Genomic DNA, 12799 nt, shown 5'->3' on the forward strand with positions numbered 1-12799 from the left:
CTCTCACATCCATCTCTAGTGACCACCATCAAAGCACACACTTTCATTTCTTTTTCTTTGCTTTCCTGGATCTAGCAACTATTGTTTGAAGCACCGTTATTTGTGGTAAGAATACATTAAGTTTACTGAATTCAATTTTCACCACAGTAAGTACTTATCAAGTCTCTCCTTTATTCATCAGGGACTATATTCAATGAATCCCACAGGAGAACAAGGTTATAGCTAAGTATTTTAATAATAAACCTTATTTTTTAGAGAGAGACTGATCTCAGCCTCCTGACAGATAATCTCTTTGGTTGCTGCAAATAGTTTCATTTGATGTGGAATTATTATTAAAGACTTACCTGCAAGACAAATTAGTTATTGGAAAAGGTGAAAATATTTATGAAAGTCAATTAGATGTTTCTACAGTATAAAAACTCATAGTTTATGAGTAAAGTTAAGATGCATTCAAGTTAAAACATACACTATTTGTACTACGATTACTTAGAATTTAGTACTTGTTCATGGTGAAAACAGTTGCCTGAAAGAGAAATCTCCTATGTCATTCTAAACAACAAAAATGACTTTTAAACAACTTCAGGTTTTGCAGACCTTTTTATATTTAAATTATGTGTGCTCAGATATATTTCAATTTGGCACTTCATTCTTGTACACCATGTGAAGAAATTTAATCTTGTGTTGATACCATCACAATTACAATATTAGAAATAACTCTCAAGTCATATAATCAATCCAATGATGACTTCACCAGAGAATGAAATAGAAAAATACAAGCAATAGTGAGTGAAGTGATTCTGGAAATGAACACAGAATAAAGTAAATAGAAGGAAAAACAAACAAGAAGTAAGATATCTACAACTCTTACTTATATTTGAATTTACCTCAAAGAGTTAAAAATATACTATACAAAAAACTTATGGGGAACATTTTGCATTAATTCTTACATTCTGAAGATCTATACTTTTTAAAAATTCATATGTTTTTAAAATTCACCAATTAGATGTGATATTTCCCAACTTTCTTACTTTTCTTCATTATATACATAGCATAAAATCCATGTACTGGCTCAATAAAAACAAAAACTATCTTTTATCCTTGAGCTTCAACTTCAAAATGACAAGAAACTCAGAAATTATTTACTTCTTTCAGAAGTCTTTATTCTTATATAAATGACTTTTATTTTTTTAAGGTTAAGCAAATTATCCAACACCCTAGATAAGGGTACTGTATTTGCTAAGTCACCCCGTTTCAATCCAATTAAAGAAGCACCAATGATGCTAGCATTACCAACATTCTGTGGATATGATTACATCAGAAATATAATTTTTTTATTTTAAAGAGAATAAAACTTGACAAAATAAAACAGGATAAAGTCAACCAAAACAGCAAAAACGGTACAGAACTTCAAAACAGAGTAACAGGAAATCAACAACAGCCATATAAATACATCCTGCCATCTTCAAAACAGTTGTCCATACCACCAGACACAGTTAAATCAAACAAAACAAAACAGAATAAAACCAATATAAAAAGAACATTGAATAAAATAAAACAGTGAGAACAATGTTGGATTTCAAAATCAAGACAGAAGGTAATCCTTCATATTGCTATATTGTATAATTATTATCCTCCTAATAGATGCTCAGACTATAGGCTCCAAGCTTGCAAAGTCAGTCAAACAACGCAAGCAGTTAGTTGTTGTCGTACCTCAGTTGCTATCAGTTTAGCCTGTCCTGTGAATCAGCTGTTTGCTTATGGGGGAAAAGAGGTTAGAGTAAAGAGGTACTTCTTGATTCTCAGCCTGTACTCCAAACAGCTCATGGGAAGGGTAAACTGGCTTATCTTGCCTTCTGGGATTCAAATGGCTTGCAGGAAAGGTGAATTGGCTTCTTGCTGTACTCCTGACAGACCCAGCATGGCTTCTGTTGACTCATGAGAATGGCAAACTGGCTTGTCTCTCTTGCTGGGCCCCACATGGTCTGTGCAGCTCACAGAAGGGCGAATTGGCTTGTCTCACTTCCTGGGCTGCACATGGTTTGCATGGCTCACATGCAGGTGAATGGGCTTCTTGTTGTACTCCTCCCAGACCCAGCATGGCTTCTGCTGACTGATGGGAAGGCAAACATGGGAAGGCTTGTCTCTCTTCCTGGGCCCCACATAGTTTGTGCAGCTCATAGGAAGGGCAAACTGGCTTCTCTTACTTACCTGGCTCCACATGGTTTATGTGGCTCATTGGAAGGGCAAACTGGCTTCTTGTTGTACTCTTCCTGGATCCAGCATGTCTTCTTCAAATACACAATTTTAAAAATTTTTTCTAACATTTACTTTTTATCATTAATTAGGTTTATCGGTGTGTTTTAGATATACATAATGATCATATTCATTATCAGGAACATGTATACCCCAATTCTTAATTTTCCCCATTCCCTTCCCTCCTTTCTACTCTTTTTTTCCTTGCTTATTTACAAAAGTTTTGTTTCCATTTTATCCTTTTCTTTCTTTTTTTTTTTTTTTTTCTTTTCCCTTTCTTGCCTTCTCCCGCCCTCTTTGTGCCTCTTCCAATTTGAATGTCTTCTTCCTATTTCACAGTATCTATTACACATTCTGGTCCTTACATACATTTTCAATTTCTCACATCCGAGAAACAATGTGATACTTACATGTAAGTGTGATTTATTTTAAGAGTATAGTTTCTAGGTGTACCCATTTACCTATAAATATCTTAAGTTTACCCTTCTTTATAACTGAGTAGCAATAGTTAGATGTCCCAAATCCCAACCAATGATGAATGGATAAAGAAGATATGAGTTTTTTAATACAAAGAGATAAATATTTTGTGACACAAATGGAATAATCAGATGAGTTTTCTAAAGAACTAGTCATTACAAAATATTCTCTAGCTCTACATAGATTCTCCAATCCAAACTTTTTTACCTGATTAGAACAAAAATATTTTAAAAGATTTGACATAATAACTTTAGTAAAAATATTTTGGCTATCTAGGCCCAAATGAGTACTTCCTATGATGTCATTTTCAAAATGCTTCGAGGCTATACACAGCATGCAATTTTAGATACAATGACAGTCCTGATTAATAGGGAAAAGAAAAGATACATTTATTTTCCATTTTCTGGAGGTTGTAAACATTATTCCACATCACAAAGAATATTAGCATATACTTTATGGTCAAACTATGCCCTAAAACATAGATCCATGGTAAGTAATATCCGTTAGGTCAATACTGCAAGTGGTATTATGGGAGTATGCTGAATCTGTTTCACTGCAATGCAAAGCCACTCAGGGATTCCTCATTAATAAATAGAAAGGAAGGCATAAAAGAATAGGATATAGCAGATCTCTGACACAATCTTAATTAGAATGGAAGAACTAAACTTGATCCTCAGATGTTTCAATCAGTAACACTGTGCAAGTTGTTGGAAACTACCTCCTAATCTATTACGTGCATTTCTTCTGTGTCTAGTCAATAATACACTGCCAATAAAACCACCAGAATGACTAGCACAATAGAAATTTTATCTTATTTTCTTTGTGCCAGATCGTGAGTGAGGTAGAATGAGATACACCATAATGCATCTACAAGCTTGCTTTCCCCTTAGATGACACATAACAGCGGCATTCACTGTATTTTTGAACCCATTTTATAAAGATATCCATAAAGGAAGAATTCTAGAACTCCTTCAAAATGCAGCAAGAGACAAATGTGTTGGAAGTGAAGGAGGGTGATTTGTGAAATATTAATAGGAATGTGTCTTTTGTTGTAATAAATTTTATTTAAATACTCACTGTATATTGTGATCACACTTCATTACTCTCTAAGCAAGCTTTAAAAGAGCTTAACTATCATTCTGGATTATGACCTGTATCACAGCTAACGTAACAATGACATGTTCACCGATAATAAGAAATAGATATAAAGAGTAAAATAAAGACAAATGGAAGTAGGGAAATCTTTTTCAAATGGAAAGGGGATCAAGAGAAGAGAAATGAGAGATCTTTCTCAAATGGAAAGAGAGAAGGAAGGGTATGAGTTTTAAAAACAAGAATTGAAGAAAAAATGAAAGTAGAGCTTTTGCAAATGGGAAGTGGAAGAAGAGTTTGAAGGAATAGGAAGGGATGGAAGGAGAAAGGGACAAAAATATATAAGTAAGATGTACTATGCACACATGCAAACTCTTCACAATAAATGTAGTCATTATGTACTACAAACATGCAGTAATAAATATTTTTAATAAATGGAAAAAAGCTTAATCTAAAAGAAAAACCACGTAATTTGATTCAAAGAGGCCAAGAGGATTATAAACACTAGTGAATGAATTGTTTAGCTTTATAATTATGCATGTAATTCTAAAATTACTGTCTTTTACTATTATCATGTTTTGCTATTCAAATTTTTTGTTATTAAGAATTGTAAGGACTAGTTAATTGTTACCACCTATAGAAGAATGACCAAAAAGTTCAATAGAGATTATTTCTTTCTCAGAAAGAGAATCATCAATCATTTTCTTCACTAAAAAAAAAAAAAAAAAAAAAAAAAGAACTTTTTTGCAGTAAACCTGAACTCAACTAATCATGGGCAGTTTCACAGTATTTACAAACTCTCATAATGTAGTTTCTTGGGCTGAGGATTTAGCTCAGTGGCTTACGTGCCTGCCTGATAAGTGCAAGATCATGAGTTCAATCCCTGGTACCAAAATAAATAAATAAATAAATAAATTCATAATATAGTTTCTTGCCTGATGATAACAGACCACCATTTCCCTCTTAAATGAATAATAATATTCTGTAAAGGCATAGCAGCTCAACACTTAATGAATTATTTAATATACAATTATTCTGCAAGGTACACCAGTTCAATTCTATTCTGCTTCACAGGAGACAAAGTCCTACAAGTTAACAGAAATCACTCCCACATTCAGATTCTTTCTTTTTTTTACATATATAAGTTGAAGACAAATCAAGTAATGTGATCTTTCAAAACAGACGATCAAATTATTAACAATTATGAAGGGCTGGTTGAAATTAAATGGGGCACAGGTTAAGTTTTGTACCTATTAATGGTTGTCATTACCATTACCATCTGCATGAATGAGATAGTAATGAGGTAAATTTGCGATACACTTCAATATCATATTTATTATTCATATCTACATGTCACATTACCCCACACTATATTTTTGTTGAAGTATCAAAGAATTACTGAAATTTTCATTATATCACTGTTATAGGCTTATTTCAAACTATCTTAAGTTTTACAATAATGATATGCCACTAAAGATAACAGTAATCAGCATAGCTCACTATGAACCAAGTCCTAAGTATTTATCACTATGCTTCTTTGCCCACAAAATGGTCTAATAAACAGTACTTGTTTAATCTGTTAAAAGAGCTGAGGAAATGTCACCTCAGAGAGGCAAACTAACTTGTTTAGTTTCACAGTGTTAATAAGACAGAGTTAGGACTCACATTCAGGGCATTCTGAGTGGGCACTATTCCAAATTCCACTGCAAATCAGGCCTGTATTTATTTTGTTAATTTAAAACAACAAGGCAAAAATAACAGATATTACCAAAACTGAAAGATTATAAGTGGAAATTCATTTCTTGGTGAAAAGATATGTACAACTTTTTAATATATACTCCTATATATTTAACACTATTTTTACAAGATCATGGAAAATGAGAACACTTTCTGAAACCTTTCATAATTGAGGTTAGAAACAATTTAACAGGAAATATTGTGCAGCTGTAAGCTCAGCCTTCTACTGCTTCAGGAAAAGCAGTTTTTCACTACAGTAGTTTCTTCCCTGAAGGAAAGAATGGACCCTAAGTCAGATTTAGTTTTCAGCCTTGTAAGCACCAAGGAATGTCCTTTGGAATAAGTGGCTGGAATGGGTTTTTCATAAGCAAAATCCAATCCATGGACATAATTTAGTGTGCCTATATAGTGCTTATTTGTATTTATTTTATCAACTACATACAGGGAAACTTTTAAACAAAATTTGGATCTGTCTTATTTTGATAAATTAGATTTCTTTGAGGAATTCCAAATTCTTCCACGGTGAATCCTTTGCTGGTGTTGGTTACAGGGGCGCAAATGCTCTGCATTCACTCCCACCACCACCTCCTCCACCCACATTCCCTGCCAGGCCTCTTTAGGCACACACATGGTGGTGCTCTTCTAGAGAAAGCCTTACCCACCACCAGCCATCCAGAATCTCTTTTCTGTAGTCTACTGTGCTACCTGGATCTTCCTCTTTTTATTTTTTTAACTTGCTGAACCAAAGGACAACAAAGGTGTGGCAAAGAAACCATAATGATGGTAGCGAAGACAAAAATTTCTGTAAGCAAGTAGGTGATTTGTATCTCTAAAAGGGTTGTTTAAAATCATTTCAAGTCACTAACATATATTATAAACATTTGGTGAAAAAGCCATTTAGAGAATTATTTCTTGCATATTTAATAGTACAATGTCTACCATTAAATGAACTTAGAATTTAGTATAGAATTATTTTGTTTCAATTTATATAAAGGCTTTATACTTTGAAATTATGAAACACTTTTAAAATTTTTTCATATCTTAGATATACAACGTAAGGATTATAGTTAATAAAATTGGGACTCATGTTAAAGGAGTAGATTGTAGATGCTCTAAAAGGGTATTTGCAATATGAATATGTTCACTTGCTTCACCAAAGTAAGTAACCTTTCTACAATCTATATGAATTCCATAATGTTACATACTTTAAATATATGTAATACAATGTATTTTTAATTTCATGTAGAATCTCTGTGTAAGCATATTATAATGCTATGCATAAAATGGTAAAACATCAATTATTGATTTCAAAAAAAACTATATATGAAACTGTGTAAGTATGTACCATAAGGTTACATATATACACATAAATAAACATAAATACACATTTATATGTGTGTACATATAAATGTATATATCTTTCAAAACTTTTAATCATAATAATGTTTTGTAACAGAACATTCTTACCTCAGCCAGAAAAATAATTAAGCACCAAATAAGCACCAAAATCAAGCTCTTATGGACAGTAATGTAGCGAAGGTATGTGTTCCAAGTGGTTACTGTTGGTATGTTCTCTACATCATCAAAAAAGCATTCCTGAAAAAAGAGTCATAGTTATCACAACAAGACAACACCATTTCATACCACATTATGGTTTTATTTTGAATATGTATAAATAAAGAAATTTCATACTTGAAGTTAAGTATATTTTAATAAGTATAAATCATTTTGAATGCTATTTGTGAAATTACTCCATAGCCTGTATGATATCCACTGGAGCTATATAGTTTTTCTAAAAATGAGACATACTCTAATTTTCAATATTCTACTATTATTGGGGATGGGAGTTTAGCTCAGCGGCATAAGCACCTGCCTTGCAAGCAGGCAGTCCTGAGTTTGATCCCTGGTACCGATAAAAATGAAAAAGACAAAAAAAAAATTCTACTATTATTTCGTTGGCTATATTATTGTATTATTGTAGAATAATTTTAGCATGTAAGTACTTAAAAGTGTCATGCCTTTTTAAAATGAATATTGTCAAAAGGAAGTTTCCCAGAACTCTCCTTAATTTGTCTTGCTTCTTCAAGGGTCACAAATTAAGCACAGTTTGCTATTTTGTTAGATTGGCAGCTGATTTTTGGTTTGTACATTCCTCAGCAGCATAAAGTTAACTCTTTCTAGGCATCACTTAAATTACATAATTCTAATCTTAGGTACCTATACCAAGAAATCTTTATTTGTCTCTCACAAATACATTTCAAAAATTTGAAGGAGAGATTCTTGATAGTTTAATGTTAAAGAAAGGCTTGTTCAGCTGGACATGGCGACACATGCCTGCAATCCCAGCACTTGGGAAGCTGGGGCAGGAGGATTGTTGTGAGTTCGAGACCAGCCTGGGCTCAAAGTGAACTCAAGGCCAGCCTGAACTGCATAACAAGACCCTGTTTCAAAAAGACAAGAAAGAAAAAAGAAAAGAAAAGAAAAAAAGGCTTGTTCCTGTAGAACTCTACAACACTCACAAAAGAAGTGACAGAACCATGAGGAGGGGTCCTATGAAACTGAAATAGAGTACACAGGTTAGAATCTGGGGGGGGGGGTGTTTGGTTTATTTTTTATTTTTTAGTCAAACAGTTCTAAATTTGAATCCAAATTCCATCTTTGAAATCTTAGTGGCTGCTTTAGAGCAAGTTGCTGAGCTCTGAATTTCAGTTAGTTTCCTTACCTGTTAACGAGGACAATGATAAATACATAGTTCCTAGCACAGTTCTGGGAACTAAGTGTGTGCTCACTAGCACTACGAACAATTAGAAAATACTATTTAGTCAAAAATATCATTCATTATCAGTAAATATGTAGGCTCTATGACTATATGCTATAAAATTTCTCAGGTTTGAGTACCTGGATATTTAATCATATTGATGGGTTATCCTTTAGGAAACTTCTGTAAGTATTGAAAATATGTATTTTAGGAATCACCTATTCCTTTATCTTACAAAGGGGAAAATCCTGTCCTGGGCATATTAAATGACTTGTGATTTGCTAAAACCACACTGCTTTTAAGTAATATACATTATGATTATGTCAGTCTGTTACAACTGTGCCAGTACTTTATTTTACCCAAGGCATATAAATTGTCTGGTAAGAATACAACAACTAACTCTCTTCATTTTATGTGGTTTTCTGTTCTTAATAATTAAAACATTTTGTTCTTTAAATAATAAAATGGGCCTGGTGGCTAATGTCTGTAATCCCAGCCCTAGGTAGGCAGGAAAATTACCCAGAGTTCAAGGTCAGCCTGGACTACACAGTGAGTAGGCCAACCTGCACTAGGTAGCAACATCTTATCTCAAAAAACCAAATAAATAAATTAAATTAAATAATACAACAGACTTTCTGCCTCAAGATTTCCAGTCTTTAAAAAAAAAAAAAACTATTTCAGAAACCCAACGTATGATACAAATGTAAAAGATTTTTAAAAAAAGTCCCTACTAAGCATTTTCAGGCAAGACTAATGTTTAAACTAGAATGTGAGTTAATCCTGTTGAGAGACCAGATATTTATAATATTTATATGAGCTACCTCATACTGAAGTAGTTCTGGATCTTTATCTACCAAGACTTAATTCCATATTTATTTATACTTTATTCCACAGAGGATTTGAGTGGTAACAAAGTAGATTCTTTTTAATTTATAATAATGAATATCCCTGGTGTGGTAAAGGACTCAATAATAAATCTTGCATTGGCATATAAAACATCTTAGGAGAAGATATAGAACCACTGTAATTGGGAAAAGTTGATTACTTTGTATGTGGAAGCTACTTACATAACTAATGGTGTTTGAGCTTTCAAAGTCTTAAAACTTCCAAAATATGAGTGATTTTGGCTACATAATATATATTGCATTGGACTCAATTTCATGGGGTGGTTGATAGTAATTTATACATACCTTCAAATCTTCTTCGTTAATTTCCTCATTGATTTCCAAGCTACTGTCTTGAGACAACCGTCTTGAATATATATCCATTTCTGTTAAGCTGGCCTGTGGGGCCAATGACATTTTTCTTGAGGGTGCTGTTGTCGTCCGGCGAAAGCTCTGCCCTTGGTTAACTGAGTGTGTTATCAGGTTCAACACCGACTGTCTCCTACTGCCCTGGAAAGTGGGTCCAGTGTGGATCACGTTGCTGCGAAGCAGGAGCCCATCTGACTGCTCAGAATCTGGAACTAGGGACAGTCTTCTCTCCACAGGGTCATCAGAATCCTCTTCAATGCCACTTATTTGCAAAGGAGTTTTTGGTACAATAGAAAATTTTCTTATAGAGTTGATTGAATTGAGAATTGAGTTTTTCCTTTTTTCCCCAAACTCTCCAGTCTGTTTAAAAGATTGTTTTTTTGTTTCATTGAAGGAAACAGAGGGATCTCCTTCTAAGGAGAAACGACGTAAAGTCTCAGTTAAGATTGAATTCCTTCTTTCTGCACTAAACTGGTCAAAAGAATCATATCCCATGAGCTTTGAACTAAAATCTGGCCGTAGATTTTGTAGCTCAGAAAATGTACCATAAAAATAGCTGCTACCTTCATGTAAAATTAATATTTTGTCAGCTTTCTTTAAATGTTCCATTTTAGAAGTGACCAAAATCCTAGTTTTGTTAGCCATCAATTTGCAGACACAGCTTTAAGAATAGAAAAGAAATAGAAGATATCAATTTCACAAATACCTCATTATTACAACGTATTTTACTTTAGCATGTTACTAATGTTTTATTGTATAAAATCTCTATAATACCATTGTATTGTTCTACTTAAAATGATTCTAAAAGTAAATACTCTCTAGTAATCCATTTGGTGCCTCTTAAATTATTACAGCATGAAATAATTGTAAAGTTGAATGTTAACAGACCTAGAATGAAATTAAATTTCTGATATTCAGTGGTGTATAATTTTGAGCTAATTATATATTCTGTGAGACGCTGGTTTATTTCCTTAGCAAATGAGGGAATTATTATATGATCTTCAATGTCTCTACAAGTCTAAACTAACAAATATCTTCTAAAGTGTTAAAGATTTTTGTTCTTTAAATTTTGTTAGTGAATTTCCTTCTACATTTTTGGTTGACCATATAAATACTGAACAAATTTTTAAAACATAATTGAGAGTTTGATAATAAAATTTGAGCTTCCTCTAATAAAATTTTCCTCTAGTCTAAAAGTAAATCCTAACTAAATCCATTTAGGAGAGATCAGTTTTATCCATTAAAATATTATATGTCATAATAACAATACAAACAACCATATAAATGTAGCACAGTTTATATTGGCAAGAAGTCACATATCATAGCCCCAAGGTTATAAAAATAGCATTTTGGATATTAAATTGGACTAAAGCTGCTCCTTCTGACATCCTGGAGTCTGAAGTGGCCTGCTGGGAGCAGGGCTTCTAAAAAGCATATATATCTGGAGGACTGATACGAAATCATTTTGCTGGCTTCAAGTGGGGTCTCCAGAACCAAAGGTACCACTTGACTCCTCTTAAAATCAGAGTGATAAAATTCAGAATAAAATTGAACTTTACGGTGTATAAATCAAAAACAAAACAATGACTCCTGGTAGCAAACTAAATAATACCAGAATAACTTGGAGTAAGGCAATATGACTATTGAAATGTCAGAATGGTTTATGCTAAATAAAGTAACTTTTATGCTAATGCCACTGGACACAGATTCTATGATGCTGTACTCACTTAAGGTTTAAACTAACATATAAAGTAAATCAATAAAAGTGGATGGGTGTCGTTTTTGTTAAATAACTTTTAAAAACTTGCCCTAATTTGAGTTACTGTACGCTTAAAATTTTGCAAATTACTTGCCATTTTTCAGAGTATAAGGAAGTCAAGCTATATAATATCACTGCAAGGCAAATAAAGGGATTTCAACGATAACTGCAGTCTTAATGTGCGGTATTAGTAAAAGGGTATATTAGAGTGGATAAAATAAGTTTTGTGGAAAGATGAATGAAAGACTTCCCCATTAGATTAAGAATAAAAGAAAGAAGTTCAACTCATAAACTATCTTATAATAATATGTACTTCAATACAGATTCATGAAGAAGTCAGTGAGTAAAAATGAGAACTGGGTATAATTTGAATGGAGATTCTGTTGCTGGTACTTGACAGCTTATCCTGAGAGGCTGAGATAAAATAACCTTGGGATTTGTAAGTCTAAAAATCTTTCCATTATCTAGTATCACTTGAATGAGAGTTAACATAAACTGAAAATGTCAGTCAAAACAATGCCATAGAAGTCCACTTATGAAAAATGATGCCTGGCTTCATGTTTTTGTTTGTTTGTTTGATTTTTGTTTTTGTTTTTGTACTGGGGATCAAACTCATGACCTTGTGCTTACCAACCAGGCAGGCACTTATGCTTCTTTTTAAAACCTCAGCCCAGCTTTTTATGTTTTAAAGAACATAATTAAAAATATTTCAGGATGTTATAAAGCAAAATTAGTAAGCTTCCAGAATATTTTAAATCTCAAAAATATATAAAAATTTGAAGTAGGCAATAAACAAATTTAAATTCTAGAAAGAGTAATTCTAGAGATTACACCATTTTACATACTACACATATATCCATCCTTATTGTTTAAAATATTTATTTCCAGAACAGTATATAGTAACTGTGCTCCTAGTAAATTATCACCTGTAAAATCACTTTGAAACTTTGAAATCAAGTCATATAACTAACTATTGCTGTAGAATATATATCACAAGGCAGTAATTGCAGAAACCCCAGATGTAATAGCAACTGTTGTAACAATAGCAATACAGTGCTCAGAAAGGTTTTAATGGAAACGGCCTTCAGTCTTGCCAGTGAAGCACAGCAGCTTGAGCAAATATGATGTATCTGTCTATGGTGAGTCACAAAAAAAGGTCTCAAGACAGTATATTCAGTCTGTGATGGTACACTCTTTTTTCTTATCTTTACTATAAGTTTTATAAATAAATTATACAAAGAACATACCTTTCAAATATTTGTTTTTCTGTTAAAACATCTAGGTATCCAAAAGGAGAGTCTAATAGATACAAATCAGCATCTTTGTATACTGCTCTAAAAAGAAATAGAAATTAAATTAGATTTCTCAATATTTACCATGTTATTTAGTAAGTACAGATAATCTATTTTTAAAAAACCAGTTCACTACATTTTAGTTACTGTATACATTCATTGAAATAACACTGTATAC

The 12799-nt window shown here is 32.7% G+C and overlaps 1 protein-coding gene across 1 annotated transcript in view; it reads right to left on the reverse strand.

Moving 5' to 3' along the window:
* Cftr (CF transmembrane conductance regulator) overlaps window positions 1-12799 on the reverse strand; it is a 149491-nt gene that overhangs the window by 53567 nt on the left and 83125 nt on the right. The window contains 3 exon segments of the mRNA NM_001278757.1: window positions 7027-7155; window positions 9508-10231; window positions 12577-12663. Of these exon segments, the coding sequence (NP_001265686.1) occupies window positions 7027-7155; window positions 9508-10231; window positions 12577-12663 (940 nt within the window).

The sequence above is a fragment of the Cavia porcellus genome, unplaced genomic scaffold, assembly GCF_034190915.1.
Source record: "Cavia porcellus strain 051 isolate PalLab524CR breed Dunkin Hartley unplaced genomic scaffold, mCavPor4.1 scaffold_2, whole genome shotgun sequence".
Taxonomy (NCBI): Eukaryota; Metazoa; Chordata; class Mammalia; order Rodentia; family Caviidae; genus Cavia; species Cavia porcellus.